This window comes from Phalacrocorax carbo, chromosome 2, assembly GCF_963921805.1.
Source record: "Phalacrocorax carbo chromosome 2, bPhaCar2.1, whole genome shotgun sequence".
Lineage (NCBI taxonomy): Eukaryota > Metazoa > Chordata > Aves > Suliformes > Phalacrocoracidae > Phalacrocorax > Phalacrocorax carbo.
The window spans coordinates 161,878,655-161,903,841 of NC_087514.1; the positions used below are offsets into that span (position 1 = coordinate 161,878,655).

A 25,187-nucleotide genomic window follows, 5' to 3' on the forward strand; every position below is an offset into this window, starting at 1 on the left:
TACTACGTCATATTTTAATAGTATTTAACAAGGCAAATGGCAGTAAAAATTGAGTAATTAACCTATTGTTCCTGATATTCTTGGCCTGAAAATGCTAAATCTTTCCCGATTCCCTGTACAAAGCAAAACATTTTCCATTTTCTTGTGCTAATAGGTAGCTATTTCTGGAAAATTACGTTTGTGTGGTTCTACCCCTCTAATACAGATTATGTCTTGTAAACAAATGAAACTGAAGATACCTCTTACGAAACAGACCACAATGCGTCAGGCGTCTGAACTCTTTATTGAAGAATCTAAAACAGCTGCTTCATTAGCAGCTCTGAGGCCACCGTGACAATTCACCTGACCAACCTAAACTGCAAAAAAACGCTAAAAGGAATATTAATACACATTGTTGCTACATTTGTTTTTCAGAACCAACGAAATAAATATATCCTCTAACTTTAATGAAAGTTGTCTCAGAAGATACACCATGAACTCCTTTTCAGACTACTAAATAATACTTTCTATGACATAGGGATGAAGTACAATAATGAAACTTTATGCACAATAATTCTTAACATGTTCTGGAAACAATATCTCTTGCATAACATCCTTTGATTCTGGTAACTATTATCATCACAATTTTCACACACGGCATGATACAGTGAACAAGTTAGACACAACTTTCATGCACAGGCACCTGAAGATGACACGGTAAATCATTTTAGGTGCACGTGTAAAGACACCTCAAAAATTCTTAAACATAAAGAAACCCACCCGAAGGCCCCAGGAGGATCAGGGTCCCGAACAACACAGAAACTCGTGGCTGATTATACTCAGGTGTCTTGAACGAGCTCTTACAGAAAATGCAGTAATTATTTAATTTTGCTACAACAATCAATTTTTCAAACCAGGCTTTATCTCTAAAGAGATACGCATTGTTCTACAGCCTTGTGTGCTTATAAATCATATTACAGTTACAACTGATCTTTTACAGATTTATTTTGTAAAGACAGAAATATGAAGTAATACAAAAAATGACAGGTGTAAAAATTAACTCACCTACTCCAGTAGCTGAGGAAAAAAACTCGATGTTTTGATTTTCCTCTAATATTTATGAAATAGTTGTTCAAATCTAAACTGTTTTAAGCAACATTTGCAAAACTGAACGATCACAATACTTAAAGGCTGCCATCATTATTCTAAATTTAGAGTATTATGATCTGGGATCAAAATATTGTCTCCATCTGAAAATAACTGATATCGCTTTAATAAAAAATGCTGCGGCCTGGGGCAACCTCATGTGTCCACGTTATCGCTATCTGTTTCAGCAATACCATCATAAAATAAAGGGAGAGATATGGAGGATGCAGACTGTGATTTATCTAGCTTCCTACTGTTATTTTCATTAAGCTTTGATGCAATAAGACTTTCCTTCTCATGTGTTTCTTCTTCAAAGACGGCACTGTTGTAATGTTTATGACGGTATATGAAAGATTTCTTTTTAAAAGAACGCTGGATCAAATACCTCCTGAAGGCCCTTTGAATGATACGGGCCGATACCTCCTCTTGTTTTCTTTTAAGGGTAGTAGTAATTGGCTTGTAAGAAACTTTAGATGAGCTGGCAGCCATAAATTTTTCTTCCATGTGTATTTCAAGACCACCCAAATCCTCGGATTCTCCCAAGACCCTTTTAGTGAAAGCAAGCAAGATATCCAAGCAGTGGATCTTATCTCCACTAACTATAGGGAGGTCCATGGATATGAGCTGAATTTTATTAGGCTTTGGAATGCGTAAGGGTTCTGCCAGAGCATCTGCAAAGTCTGAAAGGGCAGAATATTCGATAAACTGTGTTGCCTGGGGGTCAAATTTTCCCCAGGTCTCATAAAACATATCAAAGTCATCCTCACAAAGAGGATCTGTGCTTTCTTCAGTGGCAACACTGAAGTTCTCTAAAATGACAGCAATGTACATATTTACAACAATAAGAAATGATATAATGACATAGCTTACAAAAAATAAAATACCAACCTCCTTATTTGTGCAATTTTTTCTCTGTTCGTCTGTTAAATTTAAGTTGGGAGCACATGAATCAGATCCTTTTAACAGAGGGACCAAAAGACCATCCCAGCCAGCCGATGTTGTAATTTGGAAGAGACAGAGAATGCTACTATCAAAGGTTTGAAAGTTGAAAAGGTTATCAATCCCACCTTCCCAGCCAAGACAGGCAAAGTTTGTCATGCCCACAATGGCATAAATGAACATAACCAGAAAAAGCAAAAGACCAATGTTGAACAGTGCTGGAAGAGACATCAGTAACGCAAAAAGAAGAGTTCGAATTCCTCTAGCTTTTCGAATTAATCTCAGGATTCGGCCAATTCGCGCCAAACGAAAAATTCTCAAGAGCGTAGGAGAGAACAAATTTTGAAAGCCTTCGGAAAGCCCAATACCTTTGAAATGAAAAAGAAAACAAAATGTTGTCAAGCCACATCAGTGAAATTCCCGATTTAGGTGCATTTTGTTATATTCCATGCTTCAGGTGTTGAAAGTAACATCGATCATATCACATAGCTTTCAACAAAAACATTATCATCAGTACTGCAATTGCTTACAAAAGAGCTTAGGCAAAGAAAGACAAATTGTAATACCTTTAATTATTAAAGAGGTATCCAGATTATGTATAGTTTGGAAACTGCATTCTCCCAGCTCTCTCTGATTCAGGGGGTGAAATTATGCATTGCTCAAGTACTTAAAATCCTTTTAAATCCATTCAGCTCCTGTGATGGAAGCTACGGGGCTTGTCTCCTAGCTGCTGCTAACTGCTGCTTCTTCTCCAGGCCTAAGCCACATGCTAAATGTGAGACTGTCACTAATGCTTTGTACTTAAATGACATCAGAGAAGAACAAGAAGAAAATAAAGGAAAACTGCCTTTCAGTATCTGTCCTCCCTCACGCCTCATTCTACGATCCTGCTGCCACAGGGGTACCGTGCTCAGGGACGAAGCAGAGAACTCGGATCAGTTTTTCTTCCCTGTCCTTTATTCTATGACATAACCTGAGCCTGAGTAGGAAGCACAGACCAGATAAACTGTACAAGAAGCTAAAGCTGGATATGGCGCTTTGCAGAGGAACTGATAAGCATCTAGTCGTATTTGAAAAGCAAAACAAAACAAAGCCAATTTTGATAAGACTTTTCACAGTCACAAGTACCGGCCCAGATTTAGAATGGTGCTGAGCAATTAAATTTTCCTGAGCTTTCTGAATCAGCCCTCAGGATCCACCTTCTTAAAAGAAAGTCCTGGAAAATGAAATAAATCTTTCCCATTTTTCATACAAAACTATTTTTAACCTGAATTTACTTTTACTTTGAAAACAACAGCTAATGTGATTACACGTGAATCAAAAGCATAAAAACGGTGAGACAACAGTTTAAGTACAATAACTCAGAAAAGATGTTACTGCATTAAATTCCCGTTCTGTTAATTACTCAGTAAAACTTGTACTTTAAAAAAATTTGAAAAATATCCATTTATGTTTTAGTACTCTGCAAATACGTAAGGGAAAACAAACATATATCCTTTTAGGAGGAATCACTTGGCGTGTGGTCTGAAAAAGGACAATGGATCTGGAATTTGTTTATCAGATACATGTAAGTGGTTACTTCATACTGAAATTTGGCTTAGTGCTGGTAAGACGCATTACCTGATCTAATAACGACTGATACTTACTAACTAGTGAAAGGATCACAACAGCTAAATCAAAAATGTTCCAGCCACTGGTGAAGAAGTAATGTCTTAGGGCTAGTATTTTTATAACACATTCCCCAGTAAACACCGCCACAAAAAAAAAGTTGATTTTATTAAGGACGTCCTTGATGTGGTTCTGGCTACTTTCTGCCATCATAATGACCATATTTAGACAGATGAAAGTCACAACGGTAATGTCAAATGCTTTGTGCGATACTATATCAAACAGTAATCCTTGGAACATATTCTGTGGAGAGAACGAGAAGAACTGCTTAATGCTACTTCTAAGACCCAGGCTACATTCAAACATTAATCAGTAATTTGTGCTTAGAAAGAGAATTTAAGAGAATATAAATTTAACAATAAGCTACTAGAAGCATTTTCAGGTGATTTCTTTAGACCTTCAATGAAAACACTCAGCACTTGGCTAAGTGCTTTCAGGTATCATGCAACCACATTTCCTCAGAAAAAATGATACAGCAGGAAAACATTCAGAGTACATTGTGATTGCTCTTTTAATAGAAATTCTTACTGAAGCAGACATTTCAGGATAAGCAATTCTAATTAAAATGTTGTAAGTAAGAAAAACTCTGAATAGTTAGCATGTGAACCCAGGCCTGGAATTAAATTTAAGAACTATAAGAAATAAAGCATAAAATTATTTAACAGTAAATAACAGCCATGGGGCATGTACTACTCGCTATTCATTCTCACCTGCAATCATCTAATCGAGTTGCAGAAGCAATATCATGCAATTTAAGTAACCAAGATCATGTTACAAATATCAAATACTTAATATGAACCTTTATAAATAGGTTGTACATTTGAATAGGTGATAAATAGGCTCTAAATCTCCTTGATTAATACCCACAAAGAAAGACTGGATTAGATGGAATTACGAAACAGACAGTAAAATGTAAACAGTATATTGACTTAGGAAGATGATGGGCTCTAACGTGAACGTTATTTCCAGATGCCTGGCTACTGAGTTTAAATACGGTCGCCATCTTTATATCTTCTACCATATTCTACTTAAGATGGTCTCACCAATGGTCTTGGGATGGGTTTTTGAGGCTTCTTGGATCCAAGTTTTTTAAGAGCATTATAGTACTTTTTCTGTTCCTCAGTCAAAAATAGATCTTTTCCACCTAAGTAAAGGGAAAGAATACTGTTGTTTGGCTGAAGTTTAGGCAGTCAACTAAAGAAACACCAGCAAGTTTATGTAAAAAGTAAGTTACAGCTGTCGCGAGTGGGATCTAAGAGAGCAGAGAGACAAAATATCCCCACCATTTCTCTTTTCCCCCTTGTTCTTTGAAAACAGGTACTGCAGAAAGCTGATCAGGGTTTGATCGTGTAAGTCTAGTCTAGGCACTCCTCCTGAGTCAGCTTCCTCAGCTGTTGGAGTGAAAACTTCTGAGGTTTTACAAATCTATTTCATATTTTAGAATTACATAAGACTCATCAGCAAGTAAAATACTTTCCATTTATATTTTTGGGAAAGGTAAGAACAGAAGCGTATTGGTGGGCTAGCAAGTAAACGGGGGATTATGATAAGCACTATGGGACCAAGATCTACGGGCAGGCTCCTGACAATTAATTTTTGGTGCTCGTTTTATTACCATCTATGCCACCTGTATTACTTAGCAATCACTTTGAACTGAGTATTCAGGAGAAGCCACTTGTCATAAATGCACTGAACGATCAGCATTTTGTTGAACAAACATGCAACAATGTTCCATACGGCATCTGCACTTTGAATCACTCCGGCAAGACCTCTGAAAATTCAGTTTAACTTCACTATATGAAACCTCAGTGAAAACCCCCAAGAAGCAGCAAAGAATTTAAAAAAGGAAAAAATGCCCACTTACAGTATGTACTGAGAAAAGAAAAAGGTGTTATGTCCACATAACCTTCTAGTAAGCATTCAGGCTCATAAACTACTTAACTAGTGTTTCTCTCTGTTGGGATTATTATAACCAGGACTTTGTTATAAAAGTAAATCATTATAGTGAAGTTGGACTGTTGCTCCTCAACCCCTCCATATCCTTCCTCTGTTCAAATGCAGGGAGCAGAAGAATTTCTTGTGGGCCTTATTGCCATCTGTCTCTGCCAAGGGCTGTGATTCTTTGTCACTTTGTGTATAAATCAGTCTATGGAAATAATAAATGGCTCCTGCAGAGATTCTGTCTTCCAAATCCAAACCTTGAAATCATAAACCTTCTGTTGGGCTTTGTGGTATTTTTTTAATAAGCAAGGTGCTTATTCATTTTAAGGCTTCCAAGTGGACTAATTGACTCAATTTCCCTTGATATTCTGGATACTTTAAGGCCCTAAATGAATCAGGGAGAGAACTCAATTGACAAATAAGCTTGGCACAAAGAAGCTGAAGTATACAAGGGAAGGTTGACCTTTACTTTTCTTTGGTGGTTGCATTTTCCATTCTAAGATTTTGCCTTCCGTTTCTTCCTGAATAAAACAAAGACAGAATCTAACAACTATGAGGAGAAAAGGGGAAGCAGTCAGTGCTTCCCAGGCTTTAAGAAGCCTTTAAATTTCTAGACAGCCTCTTTCTGGGGCCACGGCTTGGATCTCAATGCAGAATTTTTTAAAAACCCCAGTGAATTAATTTGTAGGGTTACTGTACTGACGACAGGATTTTCTAAATGTAGCTAGTTTTAGACGTTCCAATTAACAAGATCTTTTCAAGTTTACCAGGAAAAAAGTGGTTACTTCTCTCAGGATCAGCAGTGTTTCTTGATTATCCTTAGCACATTTGTTAGGTGTTTACTCTCAGCAAAAAGGGTTATCCCGTACTCCAAAATAAATCTTCAAAGCAGAAGAAAAGAATTAGACTCTCCTGTAGCAAAGTCTATATAGCTTTTTTTGGCTTCTCTTTCCTAAAACTACCCACTCGTTCCTCCTCATCCTCCTACTTGGAACAAATCAATGACTTGGCATGAAAATAGAGTTTACAGGTAAGTTACTAGAAGCTTTGAGGAAAAGGGGACTTGTTTTTGCAAAACTTGGTATCTCAGTATTATGTTAAATTTCTCCAGTCAAATAGTCATTTGAAAATGTTAGACATCCAGATGTCAAACTAACATTCTCTTAAACAAACGGGCATTACAAGACCCCCTGAATTGGCTCACGTAGTACTTATCTTTTTCCTTTGTTGGTTAAAATTGCTGATAACCACTCCAATGAAAAGATTCAGCATGAAGAAAGATCCAAAAATAATGAAAATGACAAAATACATATACATGGCTAAGAATGCTTCAAACTTCGGCTGTTCATCTATCTGTTAAAAAAAATCAAACCAGAAAAATAAGATTGGTAAAAATCAGATAATCTGAACTTTATCATTTCAATTTATAATAACAAATCTTTTTATTGTCAGGAGGAATATATTATTTCTACATATTCAAAACCTTATTTAGATGTACAAGTAGAACAACTGTCTTGTTACTGTTTATGACAAACAGATATACAGCCAAATCTACCTCTATCAAATTCTTAACAGATAAACAGTTCAAATCAGAAGTGATACTGTGAATGCCTGGATTAGAAAAACCGCTCAGACTAAACATAATGGTGAAACGCCATCCCCTTGGATGCTATCCCAGGCAAGAAGCATTTTAAAAAGCCAGTTCACTATGATCAGCCCTACAAGGAATGATCTTCTGAATCAGCAGCTATTTCAATACATTCAAGAATACAGCTCTTGAATGAATAAGAAAAACACTAATTAAATTAAACACAGAAAAGTTAAAACACACTGTACTAGTGAGAGAGTGAGAAACAACACCTGGAAACGGGGACGAACTAGTAAGGATGTCAAATATAGGGAAGAAAACCTCCAGAAGTAACGGCTAAACATGTGTGTCATTTTAATTCTACTGTACACATTTAAAAAAGAAGGACATTTCCCTCAGAGGCACAGTCCCTCCAAGGGCTTCTGAACTCTGTTCCCAAACTGACTTGTCCAAAACTTGCCACACCTTGCCCTCTGCATTCTTGAACTGGTAGGGGTTTGTGCGGTGTCACTCGATTTTGATCAGTTTTTCTTTTGTCTAAGTTCCAGATATTTGGCACTCTAAAGACTATTGTTTCACTGCACAGTCTGAAGTATTCATCTGCTTGTATTTCTGACTTGACTTTGCAAACAAAGCTGAAAAATAAATTGTATGGATAGAAAAGGGAAGAAGGGAAAAGAACTAATTTCACTTTTGTGACGTACCTTACGTGAATCCACTGCTGCATACATAATATCCATCCAACCTTTAAAAGTTGCCTGAAAAAATGCATTTTTAAGATTATTATCACTAAAATAAAAAGAAATTTGAATATTAGTTAGAGCTAATATAAATGGGTTAAGTGCTGTGGAAAAGTGAGCAGTGTGCTATAAAAATTCACTTCCAAAGACCTGCTTGGGATTATGAGTCACTGGAGTTTGCTAAAGAGAAAAAAAAATATTTCCTGAACAGAAAAAAAAGTTGCCACGAATCCTGTGAAATGTGTTTTAACGTTAACTCTTGTTAAATTGAATTGTTTGTAATTTGTCTGCTTTTTGAAAAAGGAGTATAAATTTCAGCATCACTAGCAAATATATCCTAAGAGGATAAAAACAATTTCTAGGAAAACAACTGACGGTTCCTTCCTGCAGTGTTCAGCAACACACCATATCTGTGCATGTCAGCATATCTGTGCAGACTCGCAGAACCCTGTGGAGGATACAGGGCAAAGAACTTCATCTAGAAAAGATACAGGGATAACAGCCACTTTTAAAAATGCCTTTCTCTCGGCTGTGGTATTAGGGAGATCAATAAATTAGCACCTCAGCACTTCATGACAAATGTAATAAAAGAAAACATAAAAGTATAAGTAAACTGCATCGTGCTTTTTCTTTCTCATCCGCTCTGAACTAACTTCTACTAGAGAAAAGGAGAATAATTTTAAATCCAGTAACATGCAGACTGTTTCAGGCTTAGAATGTTAATCAAAATTAAAACAACATTGAAAAGCCATGAAACACAGTGCTTGATTCTAACACAAGGTTGCATATGCTCAAGTGTTCTTTAATAGGAACTGAGCAGTTTATAGATAAGAAAAATATTTATGGAAGCTAAAGAAATGCCCAACTTCAGTGAGATAAACAGACACACAATGGTGGCCCATGGTTTGGGTGCTCAACACATTTCCTTGAAGAAAGCAAAACTGAGCATGTTTTTAAAGAACTTACCACTTGGAGAAGAGCCAAGTATCCCATCCCCACATTATCAAAGTTTACATCATTATTTGTCCATGTTCCATTATAGAAAGTACAATTATATTTGTTTTCAATTACAGTTGTATTTTCTTTCTTGAGTGTGCATTTCCAAAATTTTTTTCCAAGTAATTTTACTCCTGCTATGTTAAATAGGAGCCAGAAGACAATACAGACGAGCAAAACGTTCAAGATTGAGGGGATAGCTCCCAAGAGTGCATTCACAACAACCTTAAATAAAGGAAATGAATGAAAAGAATGAATTATTCACATTCGACGGAAGACCTTCCCAGAAAACCACTTATTTTTAATTCTTGTCTGTCTATTGCAGATTCTCATCCATATAAAAACTAGTAGACAACAAATTTAAAGCCAGCCTTCAAGCCCAACTTCAATATTGTCTCAACATGTAATTCTGTGGTATCTATCTTGCCTTTTTGAGGAAGGAATTAAAACAGATGGCGACCAGAATTATCCTTGGGTAAAAGAAATACATAAAATAAGACGATGAGTTCGTAGTAGCTATGGGATCTAAAAACCAGGTATAGGGGAATGGGTTGTATCATCGACATTTACTACAATATCATAAATAACCCTCTCTTTTATCTTGGAGGGATTTTGTAAGAGAACAACAGCTTGCTCTCCATAAAATGAACCTCACCCAGTAACCACTGGCAACTGACTGCGCACAGTACATAAAGTAGAGAAGTTTGGCTTCTGGAGGACTGAGCTGTTTTGGTCAGCATTCTTCCTTCATTTAGGCTTGCTTGAGGACAAGGTGAACGCAAAGCCATGATGAGCTGTAAAGCTCTTCCAGATGTGGTACAGAGAAAATGGGATTCCAGCTTTTGGTGTCTGTGCTGGTGATGTCAAGGGACCTGACACAAGCAGCGATAAGAACTCGTATTGGCAAACCCAGCACATTGGTGCTGACAGGCAGGACACGCTTGTTGCCAGTAGGAATTTGAGGACTATTATCTATTTCTTTTCACCATTTTTCACCACTCTGTTGTGGGGGATAGTGAAAATCTCTCTGGAAATATTTCACTGTTACCATTATGAGAAAACTCTGAGACTTTTATCCTGGTCTTGGATAATAACCATGTACTAGAAACACACAGACTTGAACGATGTTGGAAGGGACCTCTGAAGATCAGCTGGTCCAACATAGACCAAGTTGCGTGGCTTCTTGTCCAGTCAAGTTCTGAATTTTTCCGAGGATGGAGATTCAACAACCTCTCTGGACAATCTATTGCGACGCTATACACCCATGCTGCCATCTTTTTTCCAAGGTAGCTAATTGGAATATCCCTCACAGCCAACTTGCTCTCTCTTGTTTTCTCACTGCAGGCCTGCCAGAAAACATTAGTTCCATTTCTTGCATAACCTCCCATTAAGCAGTTAAAGACAACAATTAAATCTCTTATCTAATTAGATCCCAACCAGATCCTCCCTTTAACCTTCTCTTCTCCAGCCAGAATGAGCTCCACTCTCTCAGCCTCTCCTTTCCAGTCCCCTGACCATCTTGGTGGCACTTTGCTGGACACTCTTCAGTATGTTAATCTCTTTCCTACACTGGGGAGCCCCAGACTAGACACAATACTCCAGATTTGGTCTCACAGGTACCAAAACCAGAAGAGTGAATTGCCTCAGTGTGCTGGCCAGACTGGTGCTAAAACAGCCCAATATAGGGTAGACCTTTGCTGCTCTGCTGACTCGTGTTTAACATGCTGTCCACCCCAGCTTCTGCAAAGCTGCTCATTTCTCAGTGTGCCACAGTTATGTGTGGTTATTCCGGTTCAGGTGCAAGACTTTGCCTTTGCTTCTGCTGAACTTCCTGAGGTTTCTACAGCTCGTATCTCCAGTCTGTCAAGTTCTCATTGCAGAAGAGCCTTGCCCCCAGTGTATTAACTGCCCACCCCCAATTTGGTATCACCTGTGAACTTGCTGAGGACAATTTCTACTATATTATTCAGGTTGTTAATTAAGTCATTAAGCAGTGTTGGTCCCAGGACTGACGTCTGAACGCTAGGAACCACCTGCCAGTGGAACTTCATCCTGATGATCTCTGCACATTGAACCTGGCAGTTCAGCCAATTTTCTGCCTAGCTTCTGGTTCACCTCTCCAGAGCAGATATAACCAATATCTGAGACCAGGGACAGCTCTTCCCTCCTTCAGCCATCTCATCATAGAAGACAATCAGGTTTGAGAGACAAAAATTGTCCTTCCTAAATTCACGCTGGCTGTTTCTAACTGATTCCTTCTTGTCCTTCACGGCTTCCAGGATTTGCTCCATATCCATTCCAGGGCCTGAAGTTAATGTCTCATCACATTCTGTGATCTAACACAGGTCAGATGATTTGCATTATACAATTTTTTACTTCTCCCCATTGTCTTTAAAGATTCCAGACAGTTCACTCAGAGCAGCTTTTAAAAGAATTCCCTCTCCTATTAAGAAAATCCCTGCCTATTTAAGTTTGAAAGGATTGTTTTCTTTCAGACCCACCCTGGAGAATCTGAAATGTGGCACGTGAGCCTGTCTAGATAACTGTCAGGATGAGCTGATATAAGCACAGCAGTCTAAAGAAGAGGAATTATGAAAAGGAGCTACAAAAAGTGAAGAGTTTCCACTGAAGCAATGAATTAATGAGTCCATTTTTCCAGGTCCCGATTTCTTGCCTCAGGCAATGAGAAGAAATTAAGACAGGACTGTGGTTGCTACATTTCTTACACCATGAAGACTGATAAACTACAGCTTTCACAGTACAGGTTTCTTCCTCACATGAGTTTGTTTTCTGTAATAACTACATATATAACTTCTTTTCTATTGACAAGTAATTAAAAATGGTTCTTATTTTTTTCAAGCATATTCATTTTTTCAGAAGAATTTGCCAAATACACTGGATGAAATTTTTCCAAGTCTGAGATAAACCAAAGAATGGGCTTCAGAAAAGTACAAGTCTAAATAAATTGTTTAGTTTGTTCTGTGAATTGCACCGAAACTGGAGACATGGAAAAATGTTCCAATGTTCACATTACCATACATAATAATTCCTTGTGGAAGCACATTATAATTCAGTTTTCTTATTTCGCTTGTACTTCTAAATTTCTGTGAGAGTTAGGTATAATTTCAAAATAAGAACCGTAAGATGTAGGTAGGCAGTCTGAACCACCTTAATGCCATCAAGTCCCAAAACAGAGATCCAAGTTGTAATTTTCACAAAAACTTCAAAAGCAGCTATTACAGAACAGGCACACGCCCCCCGCCCCCAGCGTCCTTACCTTTATCCCTTCAAATCTTGACAAAGCTCGTAGAGGCCTCAATGCTCGAAGAGTCCTGAGAGATTTCAGGGCACTCCCAGAGGAACAAGGTGATGTGTCTTTGGAAACAGTATTCAGTCCCCAGGAAACAAATGACAGCTGCGTTCATTAAATTGAAACTGAGATTATTAAATGGTATACCAAAATTTATTTTATCTGTGTCAGTAGCAACCATCGGCTGAAGGCTACAGTATCTTTGATCAGTAAGTCAAATAAAGAAAATACACATTTAAAGTAACTGTAATATAATTTTACTTCATTCTTTCCTAATATTTTTAAAATAGTGGAATTCTTTCATTCTAATTTTAACACTTCTTTTTTTTCAAAACCAGTTCATATAATTTTCTGGGAATACCAGCAATACAACCAAATTGGTAACGATGGTAATTTCATACACTACAAGACCAGAAAGGATTATTCAAATAAAACGGTCCCATTTTCTGCACAGTTATTCTCAGAAGCGTATACAATAATTCCTTATCATAACTTAAGATGGTGATGTGGAAACAAAAATTATTTTTAAAAAGATATCCAGTCTTCATTTTAAATTTTCGTAAGAAAGAAAATGAACTGAAAACATTGGAAAATTGTTTCAATATAGGGTTTCTTTTCCACTGTTCATGATTTGCCTGTTCCTTCCTATTTGAGTTTGCTGTCTCACTGTCCAGCCATTGGATATTTTCATGCTATTCCCATTTTGGACAGCACTGCTATTAATATTACAGAACTGTAATTGCTAACGTCATGCCATATATTCTTTGTAAATAGTCATAATATTAGATTTTTTGGTTGAAATTTCCTAGCACTTCACAACTTTCAGTGGCAACTATTCAGAGGCCAGCAAACAGCTACTCTATGTTACCAGAAGTCAGATGTTTAGATGCCCTTATTTTAAAATATGTAACTTCAGTATCTTCCCAGTGTATTGTTGACAAGCAAAAATAGTTCATTTTCATTTTGCAAAATTATATTATTTAATTTTTTCTGAATTCAGAACAAATATGTATATATTGAACACTGCACTTCTTCCATCTCACTACTGAAAATGTCAGCATTTCTCTTTATAGCTCTATAAAGCATTACCAGGATTTCTTTGGTTGCAAAGCAAAACATTCTTTCCTATGTCTTTAACCCTCTGGTAAATGATTTTTTCCAACAATACTTTTCAACTCACCCTTTACCATCTACATTTCTTCTCCTTCAAGGGAGCAACTCTGTTTTTTTCCATTTCTAAATGCTGGAGCTGCCAGCAGCTTCACATTTTTCTATCTTAACTTATTTCAGTTTTATTTCTGATTGCAAATCGCACTCTCAATACACACAAAAGGTTTTTATAATCAACATGGTCCCCAGTAACAGTGACACCTAATAAAATTTTTTAAAGCAACTTCTGATTATTAATTACAATTTCCATTTAAGTTTTTTTCAGCTTTTGGAAACTGTCTTTTACACTTGTGGTTATTCAGAGTCAGATTTTACATGTAGTTCTTGATACAGAAAATATCAAAATTCAAAATGTAAGGCAAGCTGAATATAATACTTACACATACAATGATGAAGTCAAGCCAACACCAGGCGTTTGTGAAATAACTGTGCAAACCATAAGCTACCCATTTCAGAAGCATCTCCATAAAAAAGATGTAGGTAAATACTTTATCAGCATACTCTAGGATCATTTTCACTTTTTTTCTCTCTTGCAGGTGAATATCTTCAAATGCCTGGAATTTTGGAATTCAGTTTTAAAACACTATAGTAGTTTTATGGAAAATTATTTTTACGTTGCACAAGAATACCCAGTTTGGCTCATTATAACCATTTCATATCCAATTATGGGCAGCCACCACTTAGTTTTATACTTAGAAGTAAAAACCTAAATTGTAAAATAATTACAAACTCTTCTTCAAGTTGGTTAAAAAATCACATACTTTCAGTTGTTTACCCTCAGCATTTCTTCAAAAATATCTGATAAGGGTCAACTGTGGCTACCAAGAGTCTTGCCTTCCCAAGTTAGCGGATAATTTTGAAGGTGTTGGTCTAAAATTCTTCATAAGAAAGCTTGAATTAAACACATTAACCACTGTCTTTCAGACCAAGACCTTCCAAGAGAGTCATCTTTAGTCAGCCTGCAGAGTTGCAGATACAGTAAAATATGACAAATACCATATCTGGAACTGTTCATTCATGGAGTTTCACATTTTTTCACCTAAACCTTGACATTACTTTGATGTCAGTAAGTGTTTAGGAAAATGTTTCATGGATTGCTGTAGTTTATGTCATTGTTTCCTTGTGTTTAATATATTTGCTGCCTTGCTTATTTATTTTAAGTTTTTGATATTGCCAATCTGTTCCCAATTCCTTTTAACACCTTGCATTATTTCCTCACCAAGCCTCTGGCAACGTCTTTATTCTTCCTTTCATCTATTTCCCTACCTTACAGCTCCACCTCCACATCATTTCTTTTTTGCTGCCAACATTTCTAGTGATCTATTCATCCATTTTCACCACCACCACTACTTCCCCCTTACAAATCCATGTCTGACATTACTTTTACTTAAAATTTTTCTTACTTATGTAGATAAATCAGACACCACCCTGTACCACACCCTTTCCCACACCTTACGATTCCTAGATATAAATGACTCAATCTCCTCTTGTCTCCTTCTCTTTCACGCTGTCTCAGAGCTCAGCCTGTCTCTAGAGCACATCAGGGCATTTAACATCTTCCCTTTCTCTTATCCTCATTCAAACCTGTGTCCCCTTCTCTGACACTGCCTCTGCAGCTAACTTTCTGTCTTATTTCTTGCCATGAGATGAGTAAAATAGTTGAAATGAGAAGTTTAAGAGTCTGTCCTCTCAAGAGGAATACCCTATCTCACATCCTTGGGAAGTCAGAACACAACATCTTTATTTTACAGAAGAGAAAATGAGGCATGGAAACATCAATCCATTTGCCCCAAGTCACATGGCTGTATTCTGTGACAAAGGTCAGGAACCAAACTGAGGGTGTCAAAGCTTTAATCCATCCAGTTTCAATCTACATCAGCTCTTCACTTAACAGCTCTTGCACCTACCTGACCATGAAATCTCTTATTGTGCTGTTATTTTTTAATAAGCTCATTAACAGTCAACACCCTCTAAGGAAAGAGCAGGCTGTGTCACATGGGAGCCTGGCCCAGATGGTCCAACCACCTTTGGTTCAGGGGAGATGGCAGTAAAGACACCTCAATGGTTTTGCAAGGATTAGCCCAGCTACTGCGGGCTTTAAGTTACAGGTTATCACCAGACACATTAAACTATTTAATGTTTCTTGCAGAAACACCTGAGCACCCCTGCTATGTGTCTCCAGTGCTCTGGGAGAAGATTAGTTAGGTATTATAGCAGACCTGATTTACTCCCCTGTATTTATGACATGCTAAACCCAGTCTAAAAGGCCACCAATAAGGCGGAACAGGGGCATAACAAGGTGTTCAGATCAAGTGAGACCTGAAACAATAAACTAATGTAAAATCATTGCTGTGCTTCCATTTTATATTCCCACTGAAAAAACACAGGGCAGAGATGCTCCTGTGTTTAGTTACCAACAATCTGGTAAAACTTATGCATTTCTGCTCTGCAGCATAAGAAAACAGTAATACTGCTTCTGGAGCTCAGTGGTCTTTGAAGCAGTGGTCATTCAATTGCACTACAATTAGGAGAAATGTCCACAGAGCAGAGCTGTCACTGTGTCCGCAGGACTTGTAACTTGTTTGTGGGTAACTGAGAACGCCCAGCATTCATGCATAAACCTATTTACCATTTCCTACCTTTTTTTCTGAGCAAGTTTGATAATCAGTGCTGTACTTTTTCAGTGTTTAACCATGGCTACCTTGATTTCTATCAAGTCAAATCACCCTTTCCTTAGCAGAGATGCTCTTTCAAACTTCTAACTACTAACTCTTCCTTTGCTCTGAGCACTCACCACGCACTTTTCCACGCATTCTTTCTATGATCGCCATCTCATTTAATTTACTTTCAAGTCATGGGTGTGCCTGATGGTAAGGCATCCCTTCATTCTAGCTGGTTCAGGAAATTCCATCTCAGCAAACAACTTCATAAACAAACAGAAAATGGACAAGGCCCTTTTTGTAAGAGGACAACAGCATCTTAGAAATGGGAAAGTTCTCAACACCACAATATATCTCTGATGAAAAGAAATCGTTACTGTTTTGTTATTTTGCATCTGGATACCAACTAGTTATGTGTTCAACTTAGCCAGATCCTACACTACATTAAATAATAACTCAGTGTCCTTCCTTCCTTCAGTTTGGTTGCATGTGAGTACAGAGGAGCCCTCATGGGAACCCCAGGGAGCTCCCTTGGAGATTTTGCTGTGGAAATTTTAAAGCAGACAGTTCAAATCTAGGGTTTAGTGGTCAACCTAAACTTAACGTTCACAGAATTTAACAGATAAACAGATTTTATTTGGAAAATTCTGACATGTACCATATAGATCAATTTCACACTAGTTGGTTGTGCTCCTTCTGTACTACATAATGTTTTATTTAACAAATTACTTTTAGTAGACTTAGTGAATATGTTTTCAAATCAAAGAAAACTTCCCTTATTCTTCAGTAGAAATGGAAATATTCAGAGTAGCAGTGAAATATTAAGTCACCTGCCAGTTTACAGCCATCTTCACTTTCAGATTCTGATCATCTTAACGTTGGGATGATTTTAAATCTAAATTTTTACTGAGCAGTTAGTCGGCTTTACAAATTTAGAAGTACTTTTATTTTTTCAAGCTTTCCTAAGTAATTTCAGACCCTGCTTTAGCCTCCTAATTAAGCACACAAGTGTGTGAAGAACTATGTTTTATGAAGAACTATGAAGACGACTATCATTCCATATATTTAAACCCCTTATCCAAGCAGGGAAGAGCCTTATAACTTCTAAGGGATATGTTTATAATACTCTTGTCTCTCCCTGGGGAAAGGAATGGGAGTAGAAGAAATAAATTAAATATAATAATATGATTCTTTTCCTTTACTGACAACAACCGATTCAAAATTTGAGAAATTAAATTAGATTTACCAGTGCTGCGCTGCTCAATATTATCATAAAAATGATAAAATTTTCAAACCAGCTATGCTTAACAATTCTGTAGCAAGTTTTTCTAAATTTCCACCAAGTTCTGCCTGGAAACTTAGTGATATCCACTACACAACACGGGAAACATTCAACACAACCTGAAAAGAGAAAGAACAGCACATTGGTTCCATGGAAAATGTGGAGACATGGAATTTAAAAAGTGCAAGACATCCTGAAATAAGCTTCTACGGACTATACAAAGAATGTGCCATTTTACCTTCAGGGTGATGCTGTGGCTGAAATGATCTAAAGCTAAAGAAAAGAAAATATTTTTAGGCCAAAACAATCTCTTTTAATAGAGCAACTCATACATGGAAAAAGCAGAGAAGCTTTTGTGCCCACAAAAAAGCCATTACTTCTATCTAAAAAGACTTGCTCATTTTATATATTCACTGTTTTGCTCCAGAAACACACTTCACTAATCTGTAAAAGCAGTAGGATTGAACCATGAGAATCAACTGAGTCTAAGGAGATGTTCAGGCAACCAAAGGCAGGTGTCCACATTGGGACGAGCTGTACAGTCCTCTGAATTCCATTAGCTGTATTGACCAGATATTCACCCACTGTACTGGGAGCCCAGGCAAACTCAGCTGAAGTGCCTTTTAAGAGACCAGGTACCGACATACACATCCCATCCGACCTCCAGCTGCCCCTTCAGAAGCGCTTTGAGTGCCTTTGCTGATATGTAGGTACCAACAGTCCGATGCCTCAATGTAAGACTCAATCACACTCCAAAGATGGCATTTTGCTACCTAAACACAGGTGTTTAGAACCACTTTAGGCCTTGTCAGATATTCTACAGCTCCTGTGACAGTTCTACCAGCTTCATGCAGTTGTCTTGCGTCCTCTCAGGTGTCTCACAGGGTACTAAATGCCTGTCTTCAGGCATCCCAACCCTGCTCCAGTTCTGTGCTGGCTTCAGGCATATTTATTTGAGTTTTCATGTTTACAAACAAGTGTCTCAGGCAAACTGTCTCTGCCAATTTGGGAATGTCCCAAACAGGTATCTCTGAATACTGGTTCATTTGGGGTCACTGCAACAAATAACAGATTCTTACTTTCTGCAAAACAGTCCTTAGGTAGGTGTGACTTTTTAGGCTGGGAAAACATCTCCAGAAGAGTAACTGGATCCACAGTGCTGGCTTCAGAATAGCTACCAGCATCACATTTCTGCACAGGAGAACGGCAAAGAAGATAATTTATTTGCTTTTCATTAATAAGGTTACCAGATTTAATATAAATGAAACTTATCACCTCCCCCTCCGCCCCCCCCCCCAAAAAAAAAAAAAATCTGCAGCATATTATTATCTTAATGTTGCTGACCTACCAAAATAAAACTACAAATAAGAGGACAGGAAAGGCTAATCCCTACTCTTTGTTTCCATGGCTTTAATTTAATTAGTTTCTTGGTTTCTTCTAGTCGTCTACATTGGACTTGCAGGAAGGGAAATGTTTAGACCAGATTATATTATGCTACAACTTTACTTTAGAGAAAACTGATTTCTTCAAGGCAATCCAATTCTCTCTTCATTTTCAGAGATACAAACCATACCTCAAAAGGCTTGAAGATGGGAAGGCCTAGCAGGAAAGAAATGTACTTATGGTCTACGCATCTCGAGGAACTGTAGTTATTGATAGGTAACCTACATAGCTATAAAACCAAAGACAATAAGGAAAACAAGTGTAAAGAAAAAGGAATAAAGCTAGCTATCAGCCTTAAAGTGTAAGTGCCCTGAGTGACATGGAAAGGGAAGGCATGGAGATAGGGGTAGAGATAAGAATGCGAAGCCAGAAGAAGGGAGAACTGCCTCTGTTGACAGCCATGCTGCTCTACACTAACTTAAAGCCCTAGGAAATCTTCAACACAGACAAAAATGAAATTATTTAAATTAATGGGCATTTTTATATTAATATCTTAATAAAATCAAATGTTGTGTAACAAACAAAACCTCTGGCAACTTTATCTAAAACCAGAAAATGCTAAAGTGGTTTGACTTTTGGAGCTAGTAATCCAGAAAGTTGCTGAACTTCCAGTTAATTTTCTGAGTCACTGGAGGCAAACCATGATTCTTCACCTTTTTTGATGTGGAACTGTACTGTATTAGAATAAACTAAGTTTACAGACCAAAAAAGTATGGTTGTTTCAGGAACCATTTCTAGAGAACAAATTTTTGTATCCAAGGACGACAGCAAACATAATTAATTATCCATAAAAATGAATAGTATGTATCAGATATGTTTAAAGTAAGTGTGTTTCTTGATTAATTCCTGTTTACTTATTTTGTACAAAATAATACATTAAGTTACACTGTTAGCCATGGCTGTTTATGAGAGACAAACCTCCACGCTTTAAACTATTATTACCTCTAGCGAGACGTACCTAACACCTTCCCAGGCATTATAATTGCCGCTCTTTGGAAAACCCCAGCTTGTCCCGCCTTGAGACAACTGCTGTGACAATTTTAATCTCTAGCATATTCCACAAGATGATAAAAGTTATAATTACCTCTTTTTGCTCTTTCTTTTGGTGTGTTTCTGAAAAACCGCTCAAAGTTTCAGAAGTCCCAGAAATCTGACTGAAGCTGCTTAAACTCTGGCACTGCGCTCTGTGTCTTAATCTGTCTCCCTGCATGAAATAATGCGAACCGGTTGATTTTCCACATTTTTCTTCCTGACAGTCATTCTCCAAAGTCAAAATTCTTTAACAAAATCTAAAGCTTCCACAAAATCTAGCATGTTTGTATTTTTACAGATGATTAAATTGAATTGAATAAAAAGACTTCAATGAAAATCATAAGCTACTCTCTGTAAGAGGCTTTCTGTCTTGCTTTATGTTCATCATAGAACCACAGAGTCATTAAGGTTGGAAAAGACCTCTAGGATCATCAAGTCCAATCCCCAACTCAGCACCCCCATGACTCCTAAACCATGCCCTGAAGTGCCACATCTACGCATTTTTTGAACACCCCCAGGGACGGCGACTCCCCCACCTCTCTGGGCAGCCTGTGCCAGGGCCTGACCACTCTGTCAGGGAAAACATTTTCCCTAATATCCAATCTAAACCTCCCGTGACGCAGCTTGAGGCCGTTCCCTCTCATTCTATTGCTAGTGAAGAACGTGCAAAACAGCTCATTACTCTGCTGTATAAGCCAGCTTCCACTGGTACCTCCTTTAGTACAGAGCTGAGAAGGGTTCATAGTTTTTTTGTTAACCTTCTGATAAAAGAGTGCAGGGAAGGTATATTGGACTCTCCTGTTTCTTATTAGTACTGCCTGTGAAAAAGGCAGGCTTCTAAAATAAATTACCTTGAGGTCCTTGTGCGCTGAGCTGACCTGACACTACTACTGGATGTTTCATACTCAGCTGCAGCACTGTCAGTGGGCTAACAGGTATCACCCTTACCTTCTGTAGGCAAAAATATTTACACAGGAGTAAGAATCTCTGAGGATGGCCCAATGATTCTGAACTAAAATGTGTTCATGCAGATAGATCATCATACAAAATCCAGCATTTGTATCCTTTATAAGTAATCACATCACATATACCAGTAACAATTTCATTAAGACACATCACCCTCCTCAAAGGAAAGTAATCGGGTAAAATTCCATTTAATTAAAAGTGTAACACATCATTCGAAAGAAGAAAAGAAAGCAATAATAAGGAAAAACAAATCAAGAAAGCAAAATGGGAGAAAACAGGAAGTGCAAAAGTGGGCAACATCCAAGTAATACGGACATGCAGCAAGGGACAGTATTGGATGCAGTGACGACACAAAGGGTTTAATTCAGTTGCTCGCCCTAAACTGTGTTGTGTCTTTTAAGATACCGAGGGGTGCCTAAGCCATACTCACGGCATAGTTAAATACAGCACAGGATCTACAGGAACTGACAGACACCTTTCTGGAGGTGCCTTTAGAAGCCGTATGAGATAATCCAGCACCTCAAAAGGCACTTGACATCTGTGAGGTGAGTAGTATGCAGAATCTTGAGATTCAGATATCTAAATGGCGTAATCTGATTGTGGCTGATACCTAGTGTCATCTGAGGTGTTTCTACATACCCTGGGCCTCCAGATGCCAAAAAGAGTTCCTACAGCTCCTGTGCCTCATTTTTCAGTCCCACGTGGATGTGACAGACACCTGAAGTCTCTCAAGTACCTCTAAATGCCTGTGTACAGGCAAATGAAGGGCACCGTTACTGACTACCATGGCAGTATAAATGCCTCACTCACATGCAGGAAGCCTTGAGCTTAATCCTGCCCGACACGACAAAATCAGGAGATATAAAGGGGAGTCCAAAGTATCATAGAGGTGCGTAGGAGATTAAACAAACATGAAGAAATAATTTTTATAAGGTGAAGCTTTTATTTACATTCCCTTTGGATACCACGCAACTGAGAAGCAACATACCAGCAACACAAGAGGCCTGCCTTCCAAAAATTCCAGGTGCCGTCTGTACGGCAAAGGAGGTAAAATGAAAGAATGTCTGTCTTGATCAAACTTCATGTAGCATTTGACAGCAATAAATGGAAACGAAAGAGACAGAAGCAGAATTATGGCTGTCAGTGAGGAGAATGATGAAAAAGTGGATATTCAACATCTTATTGAATAACTAAGATTATTTGGTAGCTCTTACATTTTGAAGCTACTAGAAGAACAAAGAAAGTAAAAAGGCAGAAATGACAGAAGGGGTAAAATTTACTGTTGAGTCTTCGAGATTATGTTTACAGATGTAAGTTACAATATTTTTTCAAATATTAATATTCCTTACCTGTTTTCTGTATTCTGCTTCTGTGCATACACTGTGCTCATCACCTTCATCAGTGTAAGTCTCTGCTACTGCAATGGGAACACAGGTACTACGACTGGTTAAAGCTTCTTCGTATTTGCTTGTTACTGAGGAACTCTCTTCAGTGTTGTAATACCAAATGTCAAAGCAGTTGCTGTCTATATCCTTTCTGACATCTGTCATGGCATAGTTATTTTCCTCTATGCCTTTGGCAGAAATTTTCACCAAAGCCTTCTTTTTGGCTGTTGTTTTGAGACTTCGTTTCTTTATTTTGTTACAACGATCCAAAATTCTGCCTTTCACAGACTGCAGGCTCTTGTGAATCCGTGCAATGGCAATCTGACATTTAGTCATTTGTCCAGTTTCCTCTTGTCCCACTGAGGAGTCAGTACTGAATGAACTCAGCAGCAAGGCAATGAATAGGTTGAGCACCTTCAAACAGTAAAAGTAAGTTGGAGACACTGCTGCTAACAGAAAAGACATTTCAGAAAATTCTCCTTGGAATAAAAAATCTCAACCTCACTTTCATCAACCATTGCAATGAAATTATTTATTATTATACTGGAATATTAATATAGTATGATATGGCTCCTTCTGGAAGGAAAAGCAAGAGAAAAAGGTAGGAGTGAGGGTTTGGGTATATCAAATATATTTTCACATGCTCTGATGTTCGTAATGTACGAGGAGGTAGGTATGTTGAAAAACAGCAGGCAAAGACAGATTTTAATAACACCACCATCAAAAAGGATCTGGTATAGACCAACCAACCAAGCAGATGAAAAAGATTTTCTCTTCCAGTATATATACATTAGATCTAGTATACACCACACAAATCAGAAAATCTGGGTAAACTTTTGATAATATAAGTTGGGAAGCATTAAAAGCACTGAACAGTTTGGTCTTTTGATCCTAGCGGCACAAAAGATGAGAAATCAGACACCAAATTATCAGAAGCAGAGCACTTCTCCGGCTAGAAAGAATAATTTTGTGTATTTTGCTTAGCAGCCACCTTTTGTGAGAGAAAGACAGGGGAAAAGGAAGAAAAGGCAGAAGAAAAACATATATTAAATAACATCCAAAAAGGAGAATAGTGTGAATATTCTTCAAATGATAAAGTTTGCCTTGGAAAAAAAGATGACAGTGTAATTGGATACATTCAGTAGGGACTGAAAAATAGCTTGAAACTCACCACCAGGTTTCCTATCACCAGGACGAGCAAGAAAATGGGAAGACATAACTCTTTTCCAGCCACTTCCATACAGTCCCACATGGTTTCAATCCATTCTCCACATAATATTCGGAATATAATCAGGAACGAATGACAAAAATCCTTCATATGCCAGCGTAAATTCTCACTGGTGCTTATTTTATAGTAAAAATCCTTATAATAATTGCCCAAAACCTGCTTTCCTACTACAGCAAAAATAAACACAGTGATAATCAAAACCAGAGTGAGGTTACCCAGAGCACCAACTGAATTTAGAATTATTTTCATAAGAGTATTTAAGGCTGGCCAGGACTTTGCCAGTTTGAAGATCCTGAGCTGTAAGTAAAACACAAGAGAACAATGTGAGTGGCAACACTGCATAGATCGCACGGCACACAGAAAAACCAGACCCTGCATTTATCAGGCTGTCTTTGCTTCAGTCACACCATCACAATTTATCCCCCAATAAAAAGGTTTTTAATTGTTCCAAACCAAAAGCGCTGTGCTTAAGCTCAGAAGGTTAATGCTACTGAGAACAGAGAAATGCCAAAGGAAGCTCTCAAATTGTTTGTGCTACGTTAGATACGAGCACATGTAAGTCTATTAGTATCAATAGCAGTAACAGTAACAGTAATAATAATCAAGTGGCTTATAGCTACCTGGACGAGGCTTAGGAAATTACTCCATTTTGGACTAAATCAAATGTAATCAGCCAAAAATTGAAAAAAGAATTTTTTCTGCCTCTCACCCAACAGACTTAAAATAGGATCTGAGAAGCCAGACGGGATCAATTCTATGCATCCTTATGAGTAAAATGACATTTTAAGTCAAATTAGAATTAAGGGCTGTTAAAATCTCTGTCATGATACCCAAGATGAAACAGAATTCAACTGAATTTCTAGGTGTGATGACTCTGAAAAGCTACAAAGACTGATAGAAGTAATTAGTAAATTTAGCATTCTAAATACACAGTAAGGACATAAGCAGAAAAGTAACATTATACGTAGACATCTCAGAGCTACTCCTCTTTTTCCCCTAAAACGGAGGAAAGCTTTGAGGAGACCTCAGGGCCAAGTCTGAGCCTTGAGGAAAGCTCCATTATTTTACCGATCTCAGCTCAAAAGGAAAAGCTCTGAAGGAACCTTTGCTATCCTTAAGCTCATGCAAACACTCAGACAGTACCTCTTCCTAACTGAAGATCTGAAATGTAGTTGAGCGGCGTCACTACAGACCTAACAGGGTGACCTCTCTGCTAGGTCAGATCCCCAAAGGAGCGCACTGTGCCAGAGGATTTGTAGTATCCAATATACACAGTATGATAAACATACTGAATGTATTCTTTTTTATTCATTTAATATTCACTCTAATTAAACATTCATGTTGGCTTACTCTGTACTAACAAAGAGAACCAATTTAACAGATTCATCAGGAAAATAATTTGAGGGTATTTCACTGTAATCTTTTAAAAATCTATGCAGCACATGTACTTTTGAAAAAGAATAAAGAAATAATTACCATCCTGAAAAATGACAGATTTTCTTTAAAGCTTATTAGGCCAATCATAACAACTATGCTATCAAAAATATTCCATTTTTGCTGAAAATAGTTGTAAGGATCTAGGGCGATGATTTTCAAGATCATTTCTGCTGTAAAAATCAGGGTGAACACCTGAAAAGAGGAAAAAGAAATTCAGTCAGAAGTCACTGAAAAACTATGTCTCCTTATGGGACTATCCCAGTATAAATATGGGGTT

General features: G+C 37.7%; 1 protein-coding gene across 1 annotated transcript in view; it reads right to left on the reverse strand.

The window, feature by feature from the left end:
- Positions 1-285: 285 nt before the first annotated feature.
- Positions 286-25,187, reverse strand: part of LOC104042280 (sodium channel protein type 5 subunit alpha) — a 48,224-nt gene continuing 23,322 nt past the window's right edge. The window contains exons 13-25 of the mRNA XM_064445101.1: positions 24,950-25,102; positions 23,417-23,770; positions 22,210-22,659; positions 18,499-18,610; positions 17,384-17,538; positions 13,809-14,031; positions 12,275-12,372; positions 8,968-9,222; positions 7,966-8,019; positions 6,885-7,026; positions 4,776-4,876; positions 3,711-3,975; positions 286-2,432 (exon numbers count right to left, since the gene is read on the reverse strand). Coding sequence (XP_064301171.1) covers positions 1,282-2,432; positions 3,711-3,975; positions 4,776-4,876; positions 6,885-7,026; positions 7,966-8,019; positions 8,968-9,222; positions 12,275-12,372; positions 13,809-14,031; positions 17,384-17,538; positions 18,499-18,610; positions 22,210-22,659; positions 23,417-23,770; positions 24,950-25,102 — 3,513 coding nt within the window. The 3' untranslated portion in view covers positions 286-1,281. The remainder of the gene's footprint in view (positions 2,433-3,710; positions 3,976-4,775; positions 4,877-6,884; positions 7,027-7,965; positions 8,020-8,967; positions 9,223-12,274; positions 12,373-13,808; positions 14,032-17,383; positions 17,539-18,498; positions 18,611-22,209; positions 22,660-23,416; positions 23,771-24,949; positions 25,103-25,187) is intronic.